General features: G+C 40.6%; 1 protein-coding gene across 4 annotated transcripts in view; it reads left to right on the plus strand.

Moving 5' to 3' along the window:
- Gas2 (growth arrest specific 2) overlaps positions 1-25,608 on the plus strand; it is a 118,556-nt gene that overhangs the window by 31,337 nt on the left and 61,611 nt on the right. For all 4 annotated transcript variants that reach the window (XM_037199216.1, XM_037199219.1, XM_028880177.2 and 1 more), the window contains one exon: positions 16,924-17,065. In XM_037199216.1, the coding sequence (XP_037055111.1) occupies positions 16,924-17,065 (142 nt within the window). The remainder of the gene's footprint in view (positions 1-16,923; positions 17,066-25,608) is intronic.

Below are 25,608 nucleotides of genomic sequence, written 5' to 3' on the forward strand. Positions count from 1 at the left end.
TGTCCTAGAGCACAACTATTCTGTGGAAATGATGGAAACTAGACTGATTTCTGCAAAATTGACAACAGAATTTTTGTAAATTTCAAAATTTACATTTGCCTATAATGAGTTGTAAAACTGAAAGATTTTTCTAACATATTAGATTTTTTTGTTTTGATTGACCATGTTAGAGAAATTACTCCACTGTGTTTCTATTCCGACTACGTGAAAATTTCCAAATTTTGTTTTTGAAGCAGCATTAAGAAATGTAAGTCCGGGCTGGAGAGATGGCTCAGAGGTTAAGAGCACTGGCTGTTCTTCCAGAGGTCCTGAGTTCAATTCCCAGCAACCACATGGTGGCTCACAGCCATCTGTAATGAGATCTGGCTCCCCCTTCTGGCCTGAAGGGATATATGCAGGCAGAACACTGTATACATAATAAATAAATAAATATTAAAAAAAAAAAAAGAAATGTAAGTCCAAAATCCACAAGGAAAAATAGTATTTGATGGCACCATTAACAGGAAGGTTATGTGGCTTTTGTGTGCCTTGTGATGATTCTAGTATCTACCGTATTTTATTTTATGGATTAGTTTACCTTTTTTGGGTACTTGGGATTGTATCTTGGACCACTCCCTCACCAGGAGTGTGATCTGCCACTGAGCTACACCTTCAGCATAACTTTTCCCTGCTTAAAAAAAGATTGTTTGTTTGTGTGTATGTGTGTGTGCACAAACACACACATATGCCCACCACATGTGTATGTAAAGGGTGGAGGTCACCTTGTGAAAGTCAGTTCTTTCCATCTACCAGGTGGGTGCTGGGGATTGAACTCAGGTTGTCAGGTGGCAGCAAGCTCCTTTACTCTATGAGCCATATCTCAGGCCCGAACATTTTAAGTCTAGGAGATGACTGAAGACTGGATGCTTTCAGGATGATGACATGGGTCTGATCTGTACTGTGTGAGTCTGGCTGGCCAAGCACAACTGAAGGGCTCACAGTTTGCCCAAAGGTGAAAACGGAGATAGAAATGAACATAGTAAGATTGACACGGCCCGTTCATTTGGAGGATTTAAGGTCTGTTACTACACTGTTTCACAGTTTCATGCCATGATGAGCAGGTGAGTGAGGGCAGCCAGTGCTGTGTACAGCCACTTGGCTTTGAGAATTACAGGGAGAATGACTGCCAGAGGATTGTCCGATAGGTCCTCAGGAGACACTTTTGACCTGAAGTGAGGCATCATTCATTACAGTAATTAAGGATCTTTCCATTCAGTTGTTGAAGGAACCATAGAGATGAGATAATGTTGTTTTTCATATACCTTTTCCATAATTGATCCTGATTGCCCTATAAAATAGTGAGTGTGACAGGAATATGAGGTTGTTTCTTTTCAGGGTCCCTAATTAGCCATCCACCCAAGCACCATTTGACAACCAAGGTAAGAGCAGTTGGTGTGAAAATGTAGAAGAGAGCCTGAGCGTTCCCATGCTCAGGTCTGCATGCGGCAACTTCTGTCAACTCTCTGAGAATGTGTGATTTTATTAACTAAGGGTAGCTGGCAAGGGGATAAAAATGTAGCCTACCCAGGTCCTCATTTTATCAACCTTTAGCATCAGAATGTTATCAGCTGTAAATATCCAATAGCTGTGATTTAAAATGTGATGGAAGGTTGGTTGGTGGGTGCATGTTAGAAACAAGGGCCACATCTCTGGTGAGGAGATTTCTGTGCTTGTGACTGGTGATTAGAAATACAGGTGCTGTGAAAACAGGCACAGGATACTCTCTATGATACTCACTATGCACTGAGAGAACGCAGTGTTCCTGAGTCAACGCTCACAAGCCTATAGAAAAGTTAGTCCAATGCACGAAGAGCTAGAACTATGAGAGAGGGGACATTGATGTTGTGACTGAACTCACGGGGGTGTTAAAGCAGAGTAGTGTCCGTTGGGTATTATTTCCCTTTGAGTGGATCTCACCTACCATGCGCACTTCATCTTCCTTCTTGTTGGTTGCATAGTTAGATGGCAGCCTGCCCATAAGAACAGCCTTGCTAAATAAGAAAGAGGCCTTACGTCCTTTTCCCCAGGTCCTGTTTATTGTGAGCATGCTTCTGATGAGGTCTCTGAGCCAGGCAATGTCAAGAGAGAGTTCCCAGCTCTATCTTATGCTCACTGAGAGCCCCCCTCCCAGAGAAAGGGGAGAAAAGGACAGTTGGGGGTTGGCGACTGCAACATCTGCCCCAGAAACCTGCCTAGATTCCAGTGGATTCAGGTTCATGTGAATCTACTGGGAAAGGACCACCTCTCAGGAGATGCTGCCAGTCTTATGACAAACTGTTGTTTGGTAGTGTAGATAGCTTCCATTAAAGACATGTGGAACAGAAAAAGAAACAAATTAACACTTCAGAAAACTTAAAAATTCAAATACATTCCAAGTTGGAAGAAAGTGAAACACATAGTAGCTCACAAATTCATGTGCATAGACAAACACACAAGCATGCTCATGCACATATACACAAGTGCATGTAGACAGACACACAGACCAATACTAGCACATACACTACCCCCCCCCCACAGAGACACATAGACAGACACACAGGCACAGGCACAAACACACATGCAGACCCATGAGCACACACATGCACATACTTCATCTGTGTGACTTCCCAGCATTAGCAGAGTTTGCTCCTTAGCAGGAAATAAATCTACTGAATTTTTCCACAATGACATCATCTCTTCACCTTCAGGCCCACTTCCTGCCTTAACCACATTCAGGCCCATTGGCAAGAGACTCCGGTATTTCCATGATATCTGATAGCCCTAATTTTAGTCATTGCTTTCAAGGCAGGAGAATGTAGAATACGGTGTCAAGAAAAATAACTCTCCCCATATGGAAAATGAGAAATTAATTGTTTGAAAATGAGCTGTTTCTAAATGCTTTGGAGAAACTCAAGGCATTTGAACAAATCAATAGTGACTTTGCAAGCTATTTTGTACAAAGAGGAACACTCGGGTTTTTTAAATGACAGCCTTTTTTATAAGGAGCTGAAAATTAAGGAAAAGAGGTATTTCTTCATTTACAAGTGTCTGAGGATTTCTGGGTAATTTAAAATGTGAGTGCTCGTGCTATTTCTGTGTGTGTGGCCCGGGGAAAGTACTCTGTTCCATCACAGAGCCGGCACGGTGTTTTCAGATGAGGTCATTTACAGTGCAGAGCGTCCAGCACTTTCCTGAGTCCTCCGGGGCTGTTGTGTGAATGCTTCCTTTGTTTCAGTCGGCAGTTTGGATATGCATTCTATACCATGCATGAAGCTGTCTGGGATGCGTTTTGTGCTGGTATTATTTCCATGGTCATGTCTAATTTCACACCAGCACAGCCTGCCTGTCTAGTGGATGGATTGCAATCATTGCCCCACATTAAAACGAAATAATAGAGTGATACACTGAAGCCAAGTTGGGGGGAGGTCAAGAAAACTGGCCCAGTCATGACGGCTGATGAAGAATGAAATCCCCAGGTGTGGAGGAAGAGGAGAACTTTGCACTGGGATGACCGTGGGCAGTGTGTGCTCCGTGCCCATCTTCTGAGGGATGCTCAAGTCCTCCTTCCAGACCACAATCCTTAGGGCTTCCTGTGTCACGCTTCTGACCGTGGGTGGACAGCCCAGATTCTCTTGGGACGCGCCTTTTAAATTCATGAAGTAAGACATAATTCCACAAATAACACAAGCCAAAGCAACCTTATTGACTAGATCCTAGGAGTGGAAACTGTCTTCACAACATTTTAAATAAACAGAAGCTCAACAGAAACAAGCTTTTTAAAGCCGTCATCTGACGTTAGTTGAAATGAACACTAGAGTTTTAAGGTCGAGCAGGGAGTAATATTTCCAAGTGTCTGCTGCCTTTACAAATGAACCTCCATCTGCACTTGATAAGAAGACACCTTTTTTCTTTTACACTGGAGAGGGGAATGATGAACTTGCGTTAGAGCTTACTAAAATAAAGGCAGTTTTGCTCATCTCAAATTCAGGGTCCTCCCAGTGCGTACCAGGAGTATGCACTGATTCTATCTGGTGGGAAGAGCTGTCAAGAATATAGACCTCACAGATTTTTATAGAATAAATGAGAGCAGTTGGATATTTTTAGGAGGAAAGACGATTTTTTAATTTTACCTATATTATGAGTATGCAAATATATATACTACACATTTATGCATATTATGTGATGTATATATGTATATATGCATATATATGTGAATATGTATGCATACATTTGTATGCTTCTAAGTATACATTTATGTGTTATATGTATGAGTGTATATAAGTGTGTGTGTGTGTGTGTGTGTGTGTGTGTGTGTGTGTACAAAGAGGTTGTGCTTCTCCAATATGAAACTGGAGCATTCCACACTGATATGATGTCACAGGGGGAAAAGATCCCACATCTGACCTCATGTGACCAGCCATATCCAATAAGCAGGAGCCCTGAAGATAGAGTAAAATCACAGCTACAAAGACTGTATGTATGAGATGTGTATGAAACATGAATGAGCATCTTGTTATACTCAGTTTTTCTCAATATATAATAACCTCTCATATCTGTGAATATATTCTGAAATCTAAGAAAATCTGAAACCCAAGAGCCCTAAGCTTTCTGGGCAAGGATATTCTTCTTGTGTGTATGTGCATGTGTGTGTGTGTAAATATGCATATGTGTGTGTACTCATGTGTGAGCATGCATGCATCAGTGTGTGCATATGTGTGAGTATATCTACATACATGCATGCAGTATGTGCATGTGTGTGAGAGCACATGTGTGCCTGTGTATATGCATGCATATGTATATGGGCAGAATGTGCATTTGTGGGTGTGTACACACATGAACATGAGTGTGCTTATGTATGAGCGCTCATGTATAATTATATGCATGTGTGTATGTATGCATGTATGTGTACATGTGTGTATGTGTAACTTTATTAATAGTAAATTACAAATGGGAAATAAGTTGTATGTTGTTCCACATTCTCGTGGTGGCCAATTTGAAGCTGTTGACTGGAAGTTGAAGTCTACCCTCCTCACTTAGTACCTTGAGCCCTGATAAAATAAAGCAAACATTTCTGAGTGGCTCTTCTACCGAATGCTGGTCTGACCATTGGGTAATTTAAAACTCAAGTCAACCCACATCACTTCTTTGATCAGAATTCTCCCTGGAGCCATCACTGCTTAGAGACAAGTCAAAATGTTTGCTTACACTGGAGACCTTCGTGCTCTGATCCCCAGCTGCCCATTCGATCATACTTCCTATGACCTCCCCTTATGTCCCCTTGCTATACAGCAAGGTGGCCTTCTTCGGTGAATTCATCAGAACATTTTTGCAAAGGTTCTTCTGTCTTCCTAAGGTAAAAGAGACTTCCTCCTCACTCTCCAGATGTTATCCCGTGGACTAGGTCAAAGATGCTTTGTAGCTGATAAGCATTTAAGTGCTAATTATGCACAAAATATTGATAAGTAGAAATATTAAAACAATACTCTATCCTTTTAGAGAGCCCCTTGATTAATTAAGTGAATAAAAATGTACTCATCAATACAAAAATAATGACAGACAGGCTGCTGGTTATTTGTATATTATGATACTCAGCAAATTATTGAGTGTATGTGTGTACTGCATGTTTTATGATAGGGGCAGGTCTGCCAACATGGTGTTGCCTTTGTAGTCTAGCAAGGGATAACCACGGTAAGCTAATAATTGAACAAATAGTAGATCTCAATTCATAAAAATTGTTGAGAAATGAAAATGACAAAGAGAAACACCTAGTATAGTCTTGAAGAAAATAGATTTTTAGATTATTCTGAAGTGTGAATGGGAATTAGGCAAACAGAGAGAGTACAGTGTTTCAGTCAGGAGCCGTGTGGAGGGCCATGATGACTTCAAGATGGGGAGCAGAATGTGTCTGCATGTGAGAGTGGAGCATGAAAAAGTTGTGGGTTGAGATAGGAGCTGAGACTTGTGCTATTGAAGCACTTTAAACACAAGTGTGATAAGATCTTGTTATAAATGACACTGACTGTGGAGAATGAACCCGAAGGAATTGTCCAGACCAGGTGAGAAATAACTGCCACACTACATAAGGTTTTGACCGAGGAACTGGAAGGTAGGTGGCTTCTGCATGACCCTGAGACCAGGTGGACTTGCAGCAATCTGGAAATGAGTATTATAGTGTGGAAATCAAAGACTAGTCCAGTGTTTGGGGCATGGGGAAACAAATGAATAAAGACAATGGCAAAGTATAGATTTATAAAAATGGGTTAATTTAAGATGTAAGATTTAGCTAGCGAAAAGCCTGAGCCAATAGGCCATACAGTTCATAATTAATTCAAGCCTCTGTGAGTTCATTTGGGTCTGAGCGGCTGCAGGACCTCGAGGATGTGGGAGCGGGTGGACACAGGAAAACTTTCAGTTACAAAGACATCTTGGTTTGCCACCAGAAAGTGGAAGCCTGGGGATCGATCACAGATTATATGCCCATGTCAAATAGCCTGTGGCTTCCTCTCACATCACAGATTCGTTTGCTAATGGAAGACATGTACAAGCAAATGAGTAAAGGTTTTTTTCTGATATTTTAGTGTTGTTGTGGAAAGTGTATGGGGAAATTATTTTGCACATGACATGGCGAAGCTGGCAAGTTTTGAGCCTTTGAACTGCAGTTTGTAGCTGGTGAATTACTAGCAGCATTGCACTTCAGAAGGCTAATCTGATGGTGTGGAGAGACCCAACCCACCTAACCCAGAAATGGAGGGACATTTTGGAATCTCTATGTTTGTTAATGCCTAAGACATTAAAGAGTGTCAGTACTGTGAGCCTGGGTGGCTGCTCATTAGTGACAAATAGAAAGCCCGAAGGGACAGTCAGAACTGCTAGGACTGATTTTATCTCTGTGTGTGTGCAATGTGTGTGTGTGTGTGTGGTGTGTGGTGTGTGTGTGTGTGGTGTGTGTGTGTTCCTCTCTCTCTCTCTCTCTCTCTCTCTCTCTCTCTCTCTCTCTCTCTCTTTCTCTCTCATGTGTGTGTGGTGTGTGTGTGTTTCTCTCTCTCTCTCTCTCTCGTATGTGTGTGTGTGTGTGTATGTGTGTGGTGTGTGAGTGTGTGTATGTGTTCCTCTCTCTCTCACTCTGTGTGTGTGTGTATGCTTCTCTCTCTCTCTCTCTCTCTCTCTCTCTCTCTCTCTCGTGTGTGTGTGTGTGTGTGTGTGTGTGTGTGTGTGTGTGCATTTTAGCTGCAGACACATCACATCCTGTTTATGTGTCGGTGTCTGGTGAGTTCTGTTTGGTAGGTTTTGTATCAGGTGCTGGGATAAAGTTCAGAACCATTCTGAATCTATCCTGTTCCTCTCAAAACTTACAGTCTGGAAGGAAAGTCAGTTGACTGAAAAAAACTTGCAGGTATAATGTGGCTTTTCTTCCACTGAAAGTAAACAGGAAGGGTTACATTTTGCCTGACACTTGACCCGAGGCAAACATTTAGCTGAGCAAGAGATGTGTGGGTGGCAGAAAGGACTTTTGGAGAGCAGCATGCAGTGAGGGGCAGCACGCAGAGAATGTAGGGGTAGAAACAGACCCAGCATGACTAGAAGAGAAATGGGAGGCAGGGTGGTAGAGAAAAATCTTCTACTAATGGGAGGGGCCAGGCTCCTCCAAGCTGTGGAAACCTTTTTCTGGAAAGGTTTAATTTTGTACCATATGCACTAGGGAGTCACTGAAGATTTTTAAGCATGAGAAACAACCAGATTTGCCCTTTGAAAACCTCCCTGTGATTAGAATAGAAATAAGAGATTAATACACAACACAATAGAGAAAATCAGAAGAAGGAAGAAGCAAATTGTAATTTCTATAAACAGAAAATGTTTGTTTATATTAAACAAATTAAATTAGATAAATTAAAGTTTAATTTTTCCTGTGTATATGTTAGCTTATTATGGTGATAACAGGCGTGATAGTATCAATACTATTTAATCCTTCTTATGGATTTTGTAAATGGCCAGGAGTTTAGACATGTACTTGCAAAGGATATTATTGTTGAAAATAAGCTTTAATGTGGGACTTACAATAGTACTCTTCATGCTATCTCTTTTAATCCTCAACACAAATGTTGGACCCTAGTTTAAAAAAAGGTTAAATAGATTAAATATCTGTTCTTGGCCCCGTCTAGTTGATTGATGGGCACAGGTGGTATGCCTCCAAAATATTCTGCAATTCATTGAAATTAAAAAATTAAGGAACACACATGGAACAACATAGCCCTTGTTCAGTGTGTTTGGGACTCTACCTACCTCACTAATATGTGTTGGCTGCCAGAGCACAGCCACAGAAGTGCTGTGAGCTCCTGAAGATGTACTTCTGCTTTTACTAATTTGAGATGGGTACTGAGAAGAAACTTTTACAAAAGCAGTGGGATTACTCACTGTGAACTCAAAATTTCTTACCAATATTTATAAATGACTACTTCTTAGAGCATACACAGTATTTATGGAAAATGAGAAATTTAATATCTATTCTTAAGGGAATTTTGTAGCCCAATTCTCTGTTTGGAAGAATGACTGAAAATAGATGTATATTATTCTTGAAAACACTTAAAAACTGCTAACCATTTGTTTGTCCATCATAATTAATGATTACTTGTTCTGTTGAGAACTTGGGGAGCTGTCACTCTGCTATCCAAAATGTCCACTTCTCTGAGCAACTCACACGTGCAGTCTTGATGATCTACCCATGACATACAAGTTTCCCAAAGGTAGAGGGAGAGAAAGAAATGGCTGTTATACTTTATAAGTTATCTTTAAAATGCTACTTTTATTCTCCAATCTGCCCTTGAGAAAAATGGTATCTTCCAGAACTCACTTACATTCAGGAAGCCTCTGGGTTTAAAGTCATAATCCCTTTATTATTCTGCATTATGGACAGAGATTGTCAGCGGGCAACCTCGTGTTCCTGCGCACATATCCAGTTGTTCAAAAGCAGGGGTTTTCACATTAAAAAGTCTGCATTTTCTGATGTCCCTCTAAGCACAGAACCTTACTGGGACCATAGTTCTCTATAGATACAGTGAGTTACAAGAATGAAAAGGTCTACCCTCCTGGACACTGGGTGAACCCCCACTTTCCAGGGTCACGTCGTCCTCATAGCACCTCAGAGCCGGCCACTCCCATCTTTATGTATTCCTGGCCTCTGCAAGGCCTTCAGGAGCTTGTGACCTTGGCTGAGAATACAGTTTTATAAATACTTGCTGGGCATAAAGACCTTTTGTTTTCTTCCTGGTCAGCATTTCCAGTTGCTTCATGTCTTGTCCTCATTTCCCGATGCCCAGCTTGTTCAAGTTTGTCTTGTGACTCACTTTCTGGAATGCACTGGCCTCTTGTTCAGCTCTATAAGTGGCTGATCATCAGTAAGATGTTCCACCACCAATGTGCCATCAGCCTTTCCCCAGAGTTAGGTCTAGTACGTTAAAGACCCCTGAGAGCTGAATTTAGACCATGGCTTGTGCTTCCGCTATAATTCCTCCTGTGTGATCTGAGTCTTGACTCCTCAGCTAGAGTGGAGAGTAAAAAGAACCTTGGTCACGGCTCTTCTTCTTTCACTCCTCACCAGGGAGAGTTACAGCTACCACTGAGCTGTGGTTTGCTAAGGACAGGGTGAGCTGAATTAGATTAAATGTCTACTGAGTTTTAAAGTTCAGAGGTAGACTTCCAGAGCTTTTAAGAAGCTGATCTCTTGATCAATACATAATCAGTGGGAAGAGAGAACAGAAGGTTTTCACAGATAGCTCTTGTGTAAGGAGTCCCATGTGAGTGCATGATGAATAAACATTGAGAGAGCACGGTGTGGTGGTACACGCCTTTAGTTCCAACACCTGCGAGACAGAGCCAGGCAGATCTCTGTGAGTTTGAGGCTAGCTTGGTCTACATAATACATTCCAGAACAGCCAAGACTACAGAGTAGAGAGACACTCTTTCAAAAAAATCAAATGAACAGAAATTGAAACAATGTATTCATTGCCAAAGTATATAAAATTGTTTTTCTTTTATTATTATTATCAGATCTATATATCTATATCTACATATCTATATCTATTTTCTCCTACTGCATTCAAACAAAAGAAAACAAAAAGCAACTGTGTTTTTCTCCTTTGAAAAGTATCTGTTGCTTCTTAAGTGACTGAATAACATAAAACATGTTATAGAAGTCATTTTTTCAGCTTTACTGAGGTGTCATTGGCAAAAATTGCACATATTTGTGACTTTCAATATACAGCACAGATGTGTGTACACACTGAATTTTAAAATCAAAGTAGTTAACATGAGCATCACATTACTTTCTGTACGAGAACATGGCAGATCCTCTCTCAGGGGTTTTCAAATGTGTAGCCTGTTTCTGAGCATCTTGGTTTATTAACTGTCTCTTGTACTTAGTGTTCATTAAGCCATGTCTCCCATTCTCACTTCCCCTGAAGCCACCAGGGCCCTGTTTTCTACTTTCTGCTTGAAGAGTTTGGCTGTTACAGATTCCAAATGTTAGAGATGTTTTGGGGTTAAATTAAAATTCTGGGGTAAGCTCATCAGGCTGGTATATCTGTTACCACCTATGATTCTTCATTTACACATTTTCACCAGCACACAAGATCACTAGAGTCCACTCATCTGGTAGCACATTCTACTCATGAATTTTGACAGTATATAATGACAGGTGTCCATCAACATGGCACCATACAGAATAGTCTCACTGACCTTAGAATCCTAAGATTCTCCCCATGCCCACTGTCCCAGATTTTTAAAAAATAAATTTTATGGTGTACATGCATGTGTCTGTGTAAGTGTATATACACATGTGTCTGTATGAATGTGTGCACATATGTACGTTTGGGTACTCGAGGGCAGAAGAGGTCATCAGATCACCTGGAGTTAGAGTTAGAGACAGTTGGGAGCTGCCTGGTGTCTTCATGATTCATCAGCAAGTGTTAACCAGAGAGCCATCTCTCCAGCCTCCCAAATCTTTTCACTGTCTTTCTGACCTTGCCTGTTACAGACTGTTATGTAGCTGAGTCGATTGGCACATGTCTTTTCAGCGCTTCTGATTGGCATCTCTTACTTATGAATAGACTTTAAATGTCTCTCTATGCTTCTCCATGGCTTATTTCTGCTAATTACTGATTAATACTTTGTTGTCTAGCCTTTCCTACCTCAACTCCTGAAGCCATCTTGGTTGCTTCCTTGTTAGTAATTATGAATGAGCGTCTGTAACTCCTGGGCAGGGTTCCAGCAGACAGAGGTTGCTAACTTACCAATACTCTTTTATTGCTCAGGTCTCTCTCTTTTTTTTTTTTTTTTTTTTGGTTTTTCGAGACAGGGTTTCTCTGTGTAGCTTTGTGCCTCTCCTGGAACTCACTTGGTAGCCCAGGCTGGCCTTGAACTCACAGAGATCCGCCTGGCTCTGCCTCCCGAGTGCTGGGATTAAAGGCATGCGCTACCACCGCCTGGCTTGCTCAGGTCTCTTTTAAGCCTGGAGCTTGGCTCTCTAGATTTGATCTTCATTGTCTATTACTTTATGTAATAACAGAGATTTGTTCCAAGTAACTGTAAAGGTCTATGTGTAGCCGGGCAGTGGTGGTGCACACCTTTAGTCCCAGCACTCGGGAGACAGAAGCAGGTGGATCTCCGTGAGTTCAAGGCCAGCCTGGGCTACCGAATGAGTTCCAGGAAAGACTCCAAAGCTACAACAGAGAAACCCTGTCTCAAAAAAAAAAAAAAAAAGGTCTATGTGTATATTTAATTCTAATTTTTAATACTTTATTAATTCTTTAGCAATTTTCTCACAATGTGTTTTGATCATATTCACCCCAGCCCCTCCCATTTTCCTCCTCACAGATACACCACCACTTGCCTACCCTCCAACTTTGTGACTTTTATTTCTTAAATGCATAACTCTTGGATTCGCATTTGTGTTGTCCATATACTACTTCTGGCTGTGGGACCTTACCCTGGAGTGTGACAGACCTTTTAAGCAATTATCCTCACGATTTCAAAGGATGAAAGCTATGGCAAAACTATACTGTCAGAAACCTCTGCATTTTTTTCTCGTTGAGTGTTTTTGTGATATCACAGCATGATGGCCACAACAGAATTTGCATCAAAAGCCAGATCTCAATCATGTGCAATTTGTCTTAGAGAGGAAGTGGAGGGTCATTTAGAATTCCAGCATGATGCTTTCAGTTTCTTCTGTATTCAGTTAATGTTGAAGTACAAGGTGCTATTACCTAGTTTTAAGAAGAATGTAATGACAAAAATGATTAATTTTTCTGTTTAAAATTTAATATAATTTTTATCTTAAAGAGCATATTTCATCCTTTTAAAATGGTGGGTTTTTATGTGTATATATATGTGTGTGTGTGTGTGTGTGTGTGTGTATGTGTGTGTGTGTGTGTGTGTGTGTGTGTGTGTGTGTGTGTGCCTGTGTGAGTTTATGTGCACCAAATATATGCAGTGCTCATCATGAAGGCCAGAGAAGGCATTGGAGTCCCTGGAACTGGAGTTACAGGTGTCTATGAGCTGTCTGATGTGAGTGCTAGGAACCAAACCTGGGTCCTCCGCAAGAGCAATAAGTGCTCTTTATCTCTGAGCATCTCTTCAATCTCTTACATTTATTTCTTTATGTATATAAGTGTGGGTGTGCATGTATCACTGCACATGTGTGAAGGTCAGAGAACAACTTTCAGGAGTTTGTTTGTTTGTTTGTTTTCATCCATCATGTGGGATCATAACAATTGGAGGCCAGTGTCCTTCCCAACTGAACCATCTTTCCAGCTCTCATTTTTATCCTGTCTAAAGTGGTGTGGTTTTGAATTTACACACCTTGATACTCTAAATGTCAGCAAAAAAATTTTACTGGGAGAGATTACTTTTCAATAAAGTATACAGGGAATCAGAGAGCAACAGGGTGCAAATGGAAATGTTATTTCCACTGTGGAAAAAGTGACTTCATTGCCCATATATTTCAACAGCACACTCCACATACCTTTTGGAAAAGAAACAATATTACTTCTTGGCCAGTACCACATCATCTTCTGCTTTATATCTGAAATGTCTACTTGATGTAATTAAAAATAGGAGTCTGCCTTGAGCTTTTGTGAATAAAAAAAAATCTTGTTTGAACTGCCAGAACTAAAATTTCAGCTAACAATGTAAAGGAAATTAAAGATAGCATAGTTCTTTTAATTTACCTAGTTCCTTTGATTTACTTTACTTAATAAGTGGAATGGGTGATGGATAATACCTAATTCTTCTTCAACCTTACTTGGCCCAAATTTGGGGAATACCCTGGATTTAAAGCAAATTTGAGCTATCATGGAATAGTTGAAGCTTGTGGATGTGAAACTGGGTGATTTAGTTTGAACTGTGTACAAGCTCAACTTTTTCATCCGGAAGATGGAGATGCCATACTGTTAATTACTTAACTCAAGGTGTTTAACATTTTAGTAGAGAGATCCATATGTAAACATATATCATGTGCCTCCCCTATGATAGACACTGTAGATTCCAGGTTACTCCTTCTTAATGCCATCATGTGTCAGGGGTGGAGCCAGTATCCCCTGTGCGTGACCACTGTGGGCATCAGAGACACTCAGTGTCACAGAGTAGTCACTGCTGCCCCTTTGAAGCTTAAACACCCTGACGCTATAACAACTCCATTTTTGTGCTGAGTGTTCATCCCTCAAGTAAAATCTTTAACATGTACCATTGAGTATCTTTATTATACATGGGAAATACCCTGTTTGAAAAGGGTTAGGAGGCATGGAGATATTATTTCTCTTTTGAGGGAAAGTAGACAAGTAGTCAAATACATTTTATGGAACATCAGCTAAAAGCTTTGCTTTCTTACCTGATCCGCTATTCAGTATGATGACCATTATCCACATGTGCCTATTAGAATCTGTTAATCAAAATGTAGAAAGGAATTGGTTCCCTAGCCACACTCAACACACTCAAAATCCTACTTAATCACCAAGTCCCTTCTTCAAAGGTAATTACTATTCAATTTGATGCATATTCTTCTTGACATATTTGTTTTTTTATTTTATAAATATACAAGTTGTAATGTTTTTATATGAAATTTAACATTATTTCTAGGTCATCTGTGCATACCTATATACATCATAGAATGAAGTCATAGTACATACATGTAAATACATAGAACATACCTGAGTATGTTCTGATCACATTTATGCCTCAGTACATGTATGTTTTATTCCTTTTACATGATCATATGAAATCCATTGTATTTATATACTCTGTTACTCCACCAGCTCTCTCCTGACATATTCTTTTTTCTATTTTTCCTACTTAATCAATGTTGAATAGTGTATATTCTTAGAACTAAACTGCTGGATTTAAAGATGCATATTTTGATTTTATACTTAAGTACTAATTGATGTTCATAAATAGTTTATAAAGGAAACATTATACTGTGAGAGGCATGATTGTTTTTGAGATTCCTATGTGGAGGCATTTCTTTGAAAACCATTGCTGATACCTGAACTAGATCAGTTAACAAGATGTTACTATGTGGCAGAAAAGCAACAAATGCTGGGAAGGTGGCAGGGGTGGGGGTGTGGTGTGGTGGGGGGGACGGGATGGGGCGAGGCGAGAGGGAGTCGGGGAGAAGAACCAGCATACCGTGTCAGTGCTAAATGTACATCAGTCCAGTTGCTATGGAAATCAGTAAGGAAATCCCTCACAAAACAAAACTTGAACATGACCCAGCTGAAATAGTCCTGGGCATGTGCTGGAAGGAGTCAGTCAGCATAGCACGCAGATGGCCATACACCCTTGCTTATCATTATCATTCGTAATAGCCAAGCTAGGGATTTAGCTTAGGTGTCCACCGAGGGCATGAAGGAGTGATTAAAGAAAATGTGATATATGCCACACACTGGAGAATTAGACATAGAGAAGAATGGATTATGTCATTGGCAGGGAAGTGGGTGGAGTTGGAGATCAGCATATTCAGCAAAAGAAGCTGGATTCAGAAGGACACATATTGCATGTGTAGTGTCCAGATTTTAAAGAAAGTGTGAAAGTAGAAGAGGCATTAGGGATGAGAGAGCAAACTCGGGGAAGGGTGTCGCTGGAGTTTTCCTGCTTGGCCCACAGTCAGGACAAATCTTTGTCACCTGCCAATCCCACAGCTGCTCGCCCAACCAAGTAAATACAGAGACTTATATTGCTTACAAACTGTATGGCCATGGCAGGCTTCTTGCTAACTGTTCTTATATCTTATATTAATCCATTTCTATAAATCTACACCTTGCCACATGGCTGGTGGCTTACCAGTATCTTCACATGCTGTTTGTCATGGCTGCGGCTGGCAGTGACTCCCTTCCGCCTTCCTGTTCTCTCCTTTCTCCTCTCTATTAGTCCCACCTATACTTCCTGCCTAGCCACTGGCCAATCAGTGTTTTATTTATTTGACCAATCAGAGCAGCAGATTTGACATACAGACCATTCCACAGTAGAAGGGGGAACAGGGTGACGCCCAATGTGAATATGGTCAAATACGTTGTGTGTGTGCATGAAGACGTCACAGTGTAACTTGATATCTGGTACAATCAACATACACCAATGAAAAGCAAAAAGAGTGATTACCACATAGGCAGCCCCATGGATAATATCTATTAATATATGCATATATAATTTAACATAACACCAGTGCCTAAAACATGCATCCTTGTTTATTCATGTAAAAATGTCAGTGGTGTGTATTCTGTGTCAACTTTAATCTTCAGTGGAAAGATATGCCTCTCAGATAGCAGGCCCTTCCAGGCTACAGCAACAGACATTTTTTATTACATAGCCATAGAACCTCTTGGTGTGAAGAACTGTGTGAACTTCACCAACTCGATCAGGCCACTGTTTCATGTTGCTATACTGCCCTGTAAATGCACTAAGCAACCCACTGCACATTGCTTATTCTGTGAATAGAGGACATCCCTGTCTCCGAGTCTCCCTGGATCTTCGTGCTCTTTCAGCAAGGTTCCAAGTGACACATCTACCAAATGTGTGACTTGGGTTCTAACATCACATGACTTCCTTGGCTTTGCGTAGTGTTTGCAAACTAGTTCTGCTCTGTAAGAGAAAAAGCCTGTAACACTTGCTGAAGTGCCAAGCAGCGGTTCCCAGCTATGATTTCTGGGGAAAATGTTAGCAGGATTGTCTCTTTGCTTCACAGACATTCATATCCTAAGCATTTCCTTTTAAGTCAAAAGTGATGTGACATAGAATGTAAACAGTACCTTTGAAGTTAAAAATGGGAGTTCAGATATGAATTATTTCTATATGGTCATGCTACATTATTTGTCTAAAAGGAAGGAGCCTGGAAGGATTTCTACAGATCGTTATCATGTTATCATTAAAGACTTTAAATATATCTTCTTGATACCAGCATGGAGAGATGTGAGGTAGAGATCTCTTCTGCTGCCTGTTGGTTTCAGCTCATGCACACTTTCTGTGTTTTGTGAACTTGATGCTGTATCTGCATGCATCATAGGATACATTCATTGCATCTGTAGTATACATTTTACACACTTTGTGAAGAAAACTGATAGATTATTTAGTTGAAACAAAACCCAAAATTAATCTCAGAAGAAAAAGAAAAATCAGTCTGCATTAGGGAAAGGCCTCCTGTGCATTTACAGTGAGTGTTCCTGAGATGAGGGTGTGTGGGAGCTGCATAGCCTTCCTGTCTCCTGAGTTTTCATAATATTACCTTTTTTCTTTGTTTTTCACAAACATGTTTATCAGCTTGAGATAAATTCCAAAGCATTTTGTTGAAAGTGTAAGTGCATTTTTAATGTGTCTGTGATGACTTTGCCCAGCGTCCCACCAGACTGAGGTTTCTTTCTTTTCCAGACTCTGCCACTGAAGAAGATTCCCTGCAAAGCCAGTGCACCCTCGGGCTCCTTCTTTGCCCGAGACAACACAGCCAATTTCTTATCCTGGTGCCGGGACTTGGGGGTGGACGAAACATGCCTTTTCGAATCTGAAGGCCTTGGTATGTATGTCTCTCAAGACTTGAGTGGATGGGGTACTCTCACGGCCTTTTCTCCTAGTGTATCCGCCGACAGATTTTGTGTGCTGTTATTTTTCAGATTATTTTAAAGAATTGGGAGTAAATTGAAACCTTGCAGTTGTAACTTTAACAAGTCGAGGTAGAAAATGCGCCTGCCATCTTACTCTTGGTCACTTGGCTGACAAAATACAGGAGCAGGAATGGCGGTACTTTTCGAAGCCAGGGCTGAGTGCTGTCAAAGCAAGCTGAGTGTTTGCGCTCCACCAACGGAGAACTCAAGTGTTGCCGCCTCTGTAAAGGGTGAAAACTTCAGTTCTTTCTTTGTTGGGACTGCAGTTCACTAGTCTATGTATTTAACTGTTTTTAGGGTTGAAAATCAGGTGTGCATGGGGCTATTGAAGTAGCTGCAGAAGACAGACACCTCGGTGAATACCTTCCCGGATTGCTGTTTCCTGGCATTTTTTCTTCTATTCAATTTTGGCAATTACATTTCCAGACCACACAATGAGATTTGTAATTTCTTGGAAGGAAACATGCAATATATTGAACTAGTGAGTGTTTCCATACTGCCTAACACTCTGGGATTAAATGTCCAAGCTTACTGCAGAAGTCCCCTACAATGTAATTCTAACGTGAAGAAGATTGGAACTAAATCACACTCTCAGTGAAATGGAGCAAAGTCAAGAATAGAGACTTCTAATAGAAAAAAGAAAAGCTTTGGCTTCTGTCTAGGGCTCTAAAAATCAATTTCCAAAATCACATAATACCAAATATTACCATTAAGTAAGGCAAGCATCCTTTGGAGAATGTGTACTTAAACAGTTAAAAGAGCCTTTGTCCCTGAGCCTTGGATCACAGTGTTTCTCTGCTAAACCAGCAAGCACATGGTCACAGTGGGGACTTGACATTTCATAGGCTAAGGCCATTGTACCTGTTCTGAGATAAGGGGATGAAATGTGAGAAAGGGCCATTAAATGTCTGAGAATTTCCTCAGCAGAGAAGAGACGAATGTCAGTTCAGTGTGGGAGGGTATTCTACATTTACAAGAAAACGGACGAATCAGAATAGTTACACAGTAGTGTGGCACATACAGAAGTGTGTCCCTGAAGGCTCACTGAACACATGGGCATTGGTTATTGTTGGTGACAGGTGTGAGCTTCTGCTGATGATAACTCCCCTTCAGCCCAGTTCAGTGTTCCAGATAGATTTTTGCTTTTAGGCATGTCAGGTTTTGTCGTGGAGAATTATAAGAAGGAAATGAAGAAAAGTGATTTTAAAACAAACATAATGTCTAGCAATGCCTCTCCATACAGCATCAGTCAAGTGCCAGTCAGGAAGAGGGCATTGTATGTCTCTCATGAGTGTGGAGACAGTTAACATGTTTTAAATTATGAGGTGACCCCCTAAATTGGCAAAGAATGGCCACACAGGAGAAACTGCTTTAGATATGCATTAATTTATGCATTTTTTCTTGTACAGGTTTTCATTAAAGATGCATTTTTTCACTTATCAGTAAAAAAAAAAAATGGGTTATAAATAGCTCTGCATATTGCTGTGGCCTTGATTGGTTTCCTCTGAGTCGGCGTCATTTTGCTGCCTAGACTAACAGAACTTTCAGTAGAATCCAGCAGGAGTCAATGTGGTACCAGATTCCTCCTGAAAATACCACTGCAATTTGCATTTGTAGTGTATCTTAATGCTTGAAAAACCCAAATTCAGTCATAAATAATACATTTTATCCTGAAAGTGTAGGCACTAAAGTAATTGATTTCATGAGCTTGGTGTGTAACTGTATAGTTACATAAAGAAAAATTAGACAGCCTGCATCTCCCTTTTTACAAAACCATGTGGCATTATGGAAAGAGAGTTTGTGGTAATTTATATATAAAGAAATATTACATATTCTGTTACTTAAACATTTGATTTTGATTATCTTTTGTATCTTAGCTTATGACTTCAAATTAAAAGGTATTTAAATATCCAAGTAGATTCACTAAATCCAAGTTTCAAGCCTTTTAAAATTTAAAAATTATTTTTAAGATCAGTACCAAACTAAGTCAGATAATCAGGCTTTCTTTTTTGCTGCTCAATTAAAAAGACATTTGAAATTCCTGGGGCTCAGAGCAAATATAAGGAGATGTGTCATAGGCCCAGGGGACTCAGTAAAAAAGGGTCAGTATCATAGCATTGATTTAGGATTAGCTGGAGAAAGGAAACAGCTGGGCCCGTGGATATTAATGACAATAAAGAGGAAGGACAAAGAGAAATCTCATTTCCTGGAGGGGCCTTTCTCCCTGGGTGTTTTTATTATTGTTGTTATTCACTGTTGAGGACTCAGCAGCAGAGCCCTGCTGCCGGCCTTGGCCTTGGCCTTTTCCACAAGAGTGCTGTGTGCTCTGCTTGAAGTCTTTCATGCTTCACTTTTGAAAGGGAATTTAGGGCAAGGCTTTTTTTCTTTTTCCTTTTTTTGCCCTACTTCAAGATTTCGTTTCAGCGTTGCACGATGAAGAACATCCTTTGTGCCCCAGTGTTTTGAAGACAAAGCAAAATGCAAAGATGCCCTGATGAAGGGAGAATGTGTCCGAGTGACTGATAAACTAGATCGCCGCTGCGGCGGTGGCGCTGCCTGTGTGAAGAGGCTTCTGTTCATGCTGCTCAGGTCTGAGCCTGCAGAGAGAAACCCTCCTTATCTTGGTGGCAGCAGTAGCTGCTCTGTGCAGAGCAGTGCAGTGTGCAGTTATTTGTCAGAGCTTTCCACTGTTCCTGGCTGACTCAGTCTGTTCTCGTTCCATGACAGCAAATGTCAAGAAGTCTCCATGGGTGTGTGGCAGGGGCACGTGGGGGAAACAGGGAGAGCAGCAGCTGCCAGCCCTGGAGGTCGCTCCTGTTGGTTGCGTTTCTGGTTCCTGGACAACAACATTGTATACAGCACACAGTACACACAGGGTGTGACCTGTAGGTCATTATGTTTGGTTTTCTTTTCTTTTTTCTTTTTTTCCTTTTTGAAACACAGACTTATGTTATGTAACTCCAACTGACTTTGAATTTGCTTTGTAGCTGAGGATGACCTTGAACTCTTGATCCTCTGTCTCAGCCTCCCAAACACTGGCATTATACATAAGAGCCACCACACTTGGCCTACTTTAACTCTGAATGATAATTTTCTTCTGTAAATGTCAGTTTTAGATAAGATAACTGTACTCAAATGTTGCTTCAAAAATGAGAAACAGGGACAAAGGTCTGAGATATCAAAGTCATATTCTTGAGACCGTGTAAGGAATGGGGACATAAGGCCCAAGGTGAACATTGGACATGGTTAGATCTGTTTATGACAAAGAAGGTCATATTCAGATCATGGCAGAAGAATGGAGAGTAATTGGGTTGTGAGTGATATGGTCTTCACTTACTCACAAGCCAGGCAGGAAACAGTTGCAGCTTGTGGTTAGAAACATGGAGGACTTACTTGATGTATCTTAAGAAGAAATTACAGCAATTTACATAGGATCATTTACTGACATTTCATACATCCATACATACTATTAAAGCCTTTTCACTCTGAGGCAGGGTCCAGGTGGCTGAGAACTGCATGGAACTGTAGCACAGAAGCCTGTGTTTCTGTATCCTCAGTGGAACTCCAGCTCTGGTTGTGTCTGTCTGATACCTACCCTGACCTGGCTGATTCATCCATTAGCCTGCCTGGAATGCCTTCGCAGTGTTTATAATTGTGCTTTACATGAAAATTGATGGCTATGGATATTTTCTTGAATTTAAAAGTTCACTGTTAATCAACTCAGTAGCAGAATAATTCCCCATTTGTCATTTTAGTGGACTTTATCATGGAATAACAAAACACAGTTTAGAACACAAAAGGTGTGAAAATATTTGTTTTTTTACTTCAAAGAGATACATAAAGATTAGTAGACTGTATTTGTCAATAATCCTCGAATCGGCAATCAATGAATTTTCAAATGTCAATTTGGATATTTTAACCACCTTTAAGATAACACTGGTTATTTTTATGTGATTCATTTTGTCATTTAATTAATGTCAGAAATATTTGATTTATCCCCAGTTTAAAATGTTTTAAATTATGTCATAAAATTGATGCTCTTATGTGATTTTTCTAAGGTTTTACAAGTGTAATTCATTTCTTTAATATTATTTATAAGGAGTACCTGCAACCCACAGTAGCACACTGGTTTAGAATATGTCAACTTTATTTTTGCAGACGCGTTTGATTATCTCTGTACGCATTTTTGTTATCTGGGCGATGGAGGGAGAATTGGGGAACTCTGAAAGCGCACATTTTGCTTGCCATACTGTGTCAATATCAACATGTTGTTGGCTGCTTGTAGGACCCGGAGCGCAGTGACTGCCCATCTGTTTCTCAGAGAAAGAATCTGCCCACCGAGAGACGGGTTTGCTGTCTGCTGTGTGGCATGCACCGTGTGACTCCTGTGACCGCCCCTCTTTAATTCTGGTCCCCCGTGTCTGTGCGTGCTGTGTGTCTCCTGTTCTTCCCATGCACCACTGACTAGCAGGGCTTCGTACAGATTGTTTCCGTAGCAAACCTGTGGCCTCACTAAAGGGAAATGGACCCTGAGGAGTCCAAGACTAACATCCGTCCTACACTGCCTGCCCTGCGTGGTCACTGGCTGCATCAGAAAAGGACTTGATGCTTGCATCCCTTGTGTGGTGCACCCTCCCCTCCGGTCCTTGTGTTTGTTGTTGTCTTGTTGAGAACTGTAAGAACGTGTCGGGGTTAAATCAAACCAATATTCTTACTTGCTAGTTATTAGTGTTAGCGCAGGGTAGCAATTCCATGGGACTGAGTTAGCTCCAGGTTGTTTATTTTAATTGTACTTTTTCTCTAGGTTCATTTTATTTTAGATTTCCTTTAGAAATTTCTTTTATTTTAAAAAAAAATACCATTTTAGCATTTTAATGCATGCCTTTATTTCATTGTGTTTTGTTTTTCTTCTTTTTCTCTCGTTCTTGAGAATGGTCTCAAGTAGTCCAAGGCAGCCTGCCAGAACTCCCTATGTAGCTGAGGATGATTGGAATTCCTAACTCTCCTGCCTCCACCTCTAGGCACTGGGACCTCAGCCACGTACCACCATCCCCAAGTCAGCTTGTCCTTGGATTCAGGCATCGCTTTCAGAACTAGCTGATTGCACAGTGCCTGGGAAAATGTCCAGGACAACAATACTGAGTTTATGGAGACGGTTGAGTTGCTTCCTGGGTAGCAGTTTTCAGGGGCTTCAGAGAATCAAAGTCGACTTAAAGGACAGTGGGCAACTCTGTAGCTTTTCCAGGGTGGGGTCTGCATTGGCCCAGGCTTGATGGTTATATCTCTGTGCTCATCAAGGGCAGCTAAGCACAGCACAGATGTTACCCTCTGTCCTCTGCCAGTCGATGCCACGGCACAAGCAAAAGCCTGTGACAGGGAGAATTAAATCATTTGTTACCTCATGTTACTACTGCTAAGTGGCCGATCCAAGATTCGAATTCTGCTTTATTCACCTCCAACTACTATATCCCCTTAAGAAATGAGTAATTTGAATAAACTTGTAAAGTTGTATAGGATTATTTTAAGTAAAAGGAAAATAAATAAATGTGAATAAAACTAACAGCTACCCTGGCCCTGATCACCATTCTGAGGACTATGTGCTGGGAAAAGGAAACCTGTGTTCCAGCACATTTCTTCACCCAGCTTCACTGCATAGCTTCCATCCTACAGGCTTCCAGCAGCCAGGTCACTCATCACCTGTAAAGAGCGAGGAAAGAATAGATGGTGATCAGTAAGGGTGGGATGTTCCGGAAACCTCCCGCAGGATACCTGTGCTGTTGCCCTCTGGACCCATCTCACTATCAAGGAACTGACACTAGCGTTGATTCTGAGCCCCGCGATTCCTTTAGAAGGAAGAGGAAGTAGAAGACACAGGAGCTGGTTTCTTGGACTCTCAGCAGCCTTGTGTAGAGAGCCTGCCTTTCTACCTTTCCGTTTATTTCTTCCCCTACCTTCCCCTCTGATTTATTAGGACTTGTTCTCTACTGTGAGATGGGATTCCGCCATAAATTTATGAGATGTTCCTAATTTTAAAACAAGATGCCAATAATATTTTGTTCCAGTTTTTCTTCTTAAATAAAAAACTAAGCATTGCCCCCCCTAGATACTGTAGCCTTTACTTGTACAAAACCCAAGTGCACATCAGACTCTCTGCACTTTTCTTTCTTTGTCTATCTGTTAAAGCTTAATATCGGTAGCTAAACTACACACACATGGTCTTGTGTCCTTTGCTCTTGAAGATTCTATGACATTTAAAATCAGGCTCTGTTCTTGGGGTGAGCAGCATTGTATCTAGGTTACGAACTAAAGCCTCTCATGCTTTTTTTCTTGGGGGCAGGGGAGGGTCTCACTGTTACTTAGTTCTGGCTGGCCTGTAGATGACCAGGCTGGCCTCGAACTCACAGAAATCCGCCTGCCTCTGCCTCCTGAGTGCTGGGATTAAAGGTGTGTGCCACCACTCCTGCTTCACATGTATCTTGAGTTGCAATCTGGGCTGCTTTTCCTAGGGAAGCTCAGTGTCAGATTTTTTTTCCTTCTTAAGGCTTTGAGTATTTTGTAAAAGCCTCTGATGACGCAGCCTTTTCATATAGTAATCACCCGCCAAAGTGAGAGCTGTTTTATTTGTTTTAAAGAGGACCCCCTTCAGAGAAGAGACAGTAAGAAATCCTGCTTCTACCACTAACTCAAAGAAAGGCCCAGACTGTCACTATGACAGAGTGGTGGAAAACTCTCCTACTGTAAATTTCAGTAGGAGTTTCTGTTGAAAGGCCGCCGAGGAAATACGTTTGAAATGGGGGATGCAGGTACCAGAGGCAGAACCCTTAGCTCATATTGCATGCTAAGCTGTCTTAGAGACAGACATACAGTTCATTGGTTCCTAGAACACTCAGCATGCACCTAATATATCCATATCAATTATTGAAAATGGACTCTACTGTTTTATTCTTAAGAAGATCAATGTCAAGGTGTTTAGGTCTTAAACATGATTTCTGTGTAAATGTAATTATCACTTAGACTTATAACTGCCAAAAACTTGTAATAGCCAAAGTATGTATTATGTATATATCTATATAATATATATTATATCAGCTCATAAAATTAAAAATACTGATTGTCATAGGATGCTCTAAATTAGCACTTCCCAACCATACTTTTTTTTTTTCATTCTAGAATATTTTTTTTTAACACTGAATGTAATAACTGGTTCACTACAGGGGCACAATAAAATGATCACAGGAACAAACAAAAGTGGATAATGTTAATTGACTCAAACAAATGAAGATAATCTTCCTAGGCAAGTAATTAATAACAACAAAAAAATGTAATAATGAAGAGAAAAGCCGTCCTCAGGCCAGTGTTTCTTGTGTGCTAATACTATGTGCAACACTGTATTATTTTACTTGGTCACCACAGAGATGTTATGAGATAGGCAGTGTTGCTTTTCCTTAGAAAGGTGAGAACTTACAGAATTACTTCCCCATATAACACAGATAATACCCGTGAGGCCTCACACTCACACCCACACCTTTCAGCATGGATATACATCCATAGCCCCCTTTCATTCAGGCTGTTCCCTTCAGAGGAGAGCTTGCTGCGGTGTGAAAAGTCAAGACTGCCTCCCATGTCTCATACACACACTTATACTACCATCTAAATCCAAGTTTACAGTGGGTGCTGAAAGTGATTTTTTTGCTTATTAAATAAGCATTTACCTAAAAAACTAAATTTACGCCATTTCTAAAAATTGCTAGGCAGTTTTGTCTTTTTAGCCTTTTTTATCCTAATCATCACCATGAGACTGTTCTAACACATAATATGGTGGAGACTGCTGCATTGTGCAACCGAACATATCAATGAGGTCCGCAAGTCATTCACTGTGTTTCCTTTGTCTGCTTGTGTTTTTGTTTGTTTGGTTTTGGTTTTGTTTTGGTTTTGGCCATTTTAGTCAGAGTCTAGTCAATATTCGGAAGGCCATTATGACAGAAGATAATAATTTATAACCATAAGAATTTGAAGTGATTTTACTATTGCTCTATAAAGGATAATAATTCCATGAAAACTTGAGGTTAAAACCCAGTCTTTCTGTGAAATTCCTCCTAAGAAATGTCGTTCTGTGTTACATTAATTTTTAAGTTTGCAGACAAGTTATGGATTTTATTATGGCACTCACACACACACATGTATCTGGCTATCCTTCCTTGTTTTCACTCATCCCCTTCTCCCACCCTCCTCGCCCGTCTCAGAGAGCTTTGTTTCTGTTAGTCTCTGGGCCAGTTCTGTAAAGACGATGATGGGAGCCCTGAACTTACTCCACTTTGTCAACTGATTTCCTCACCTGTCCACATGGAGTCAACATTTGAGTGTGACATGCAAAATGTTTTATTTTGACAAGTGAGAAAGAGGTGCATAATGGTAATGCATCCCTCATGTCAGATTTCTCACATTATCCCCATCA

Source organism: Peromyscus leucopus, chromosome 1 (assembly GCF_004664715.2).
Source record: "Peromyscus leucopus breed LL Stock chromosome 1, UCI_PerLeu_2.1, whole genome shotgun sequence".
Taxonomy (NCBI): domain Eukaryota; kingdom Metazoa; phylum Chordata; class Mammalia; order Rodentia; family Cricetidae; genus Peromyscus; species Peromyscus leucopus.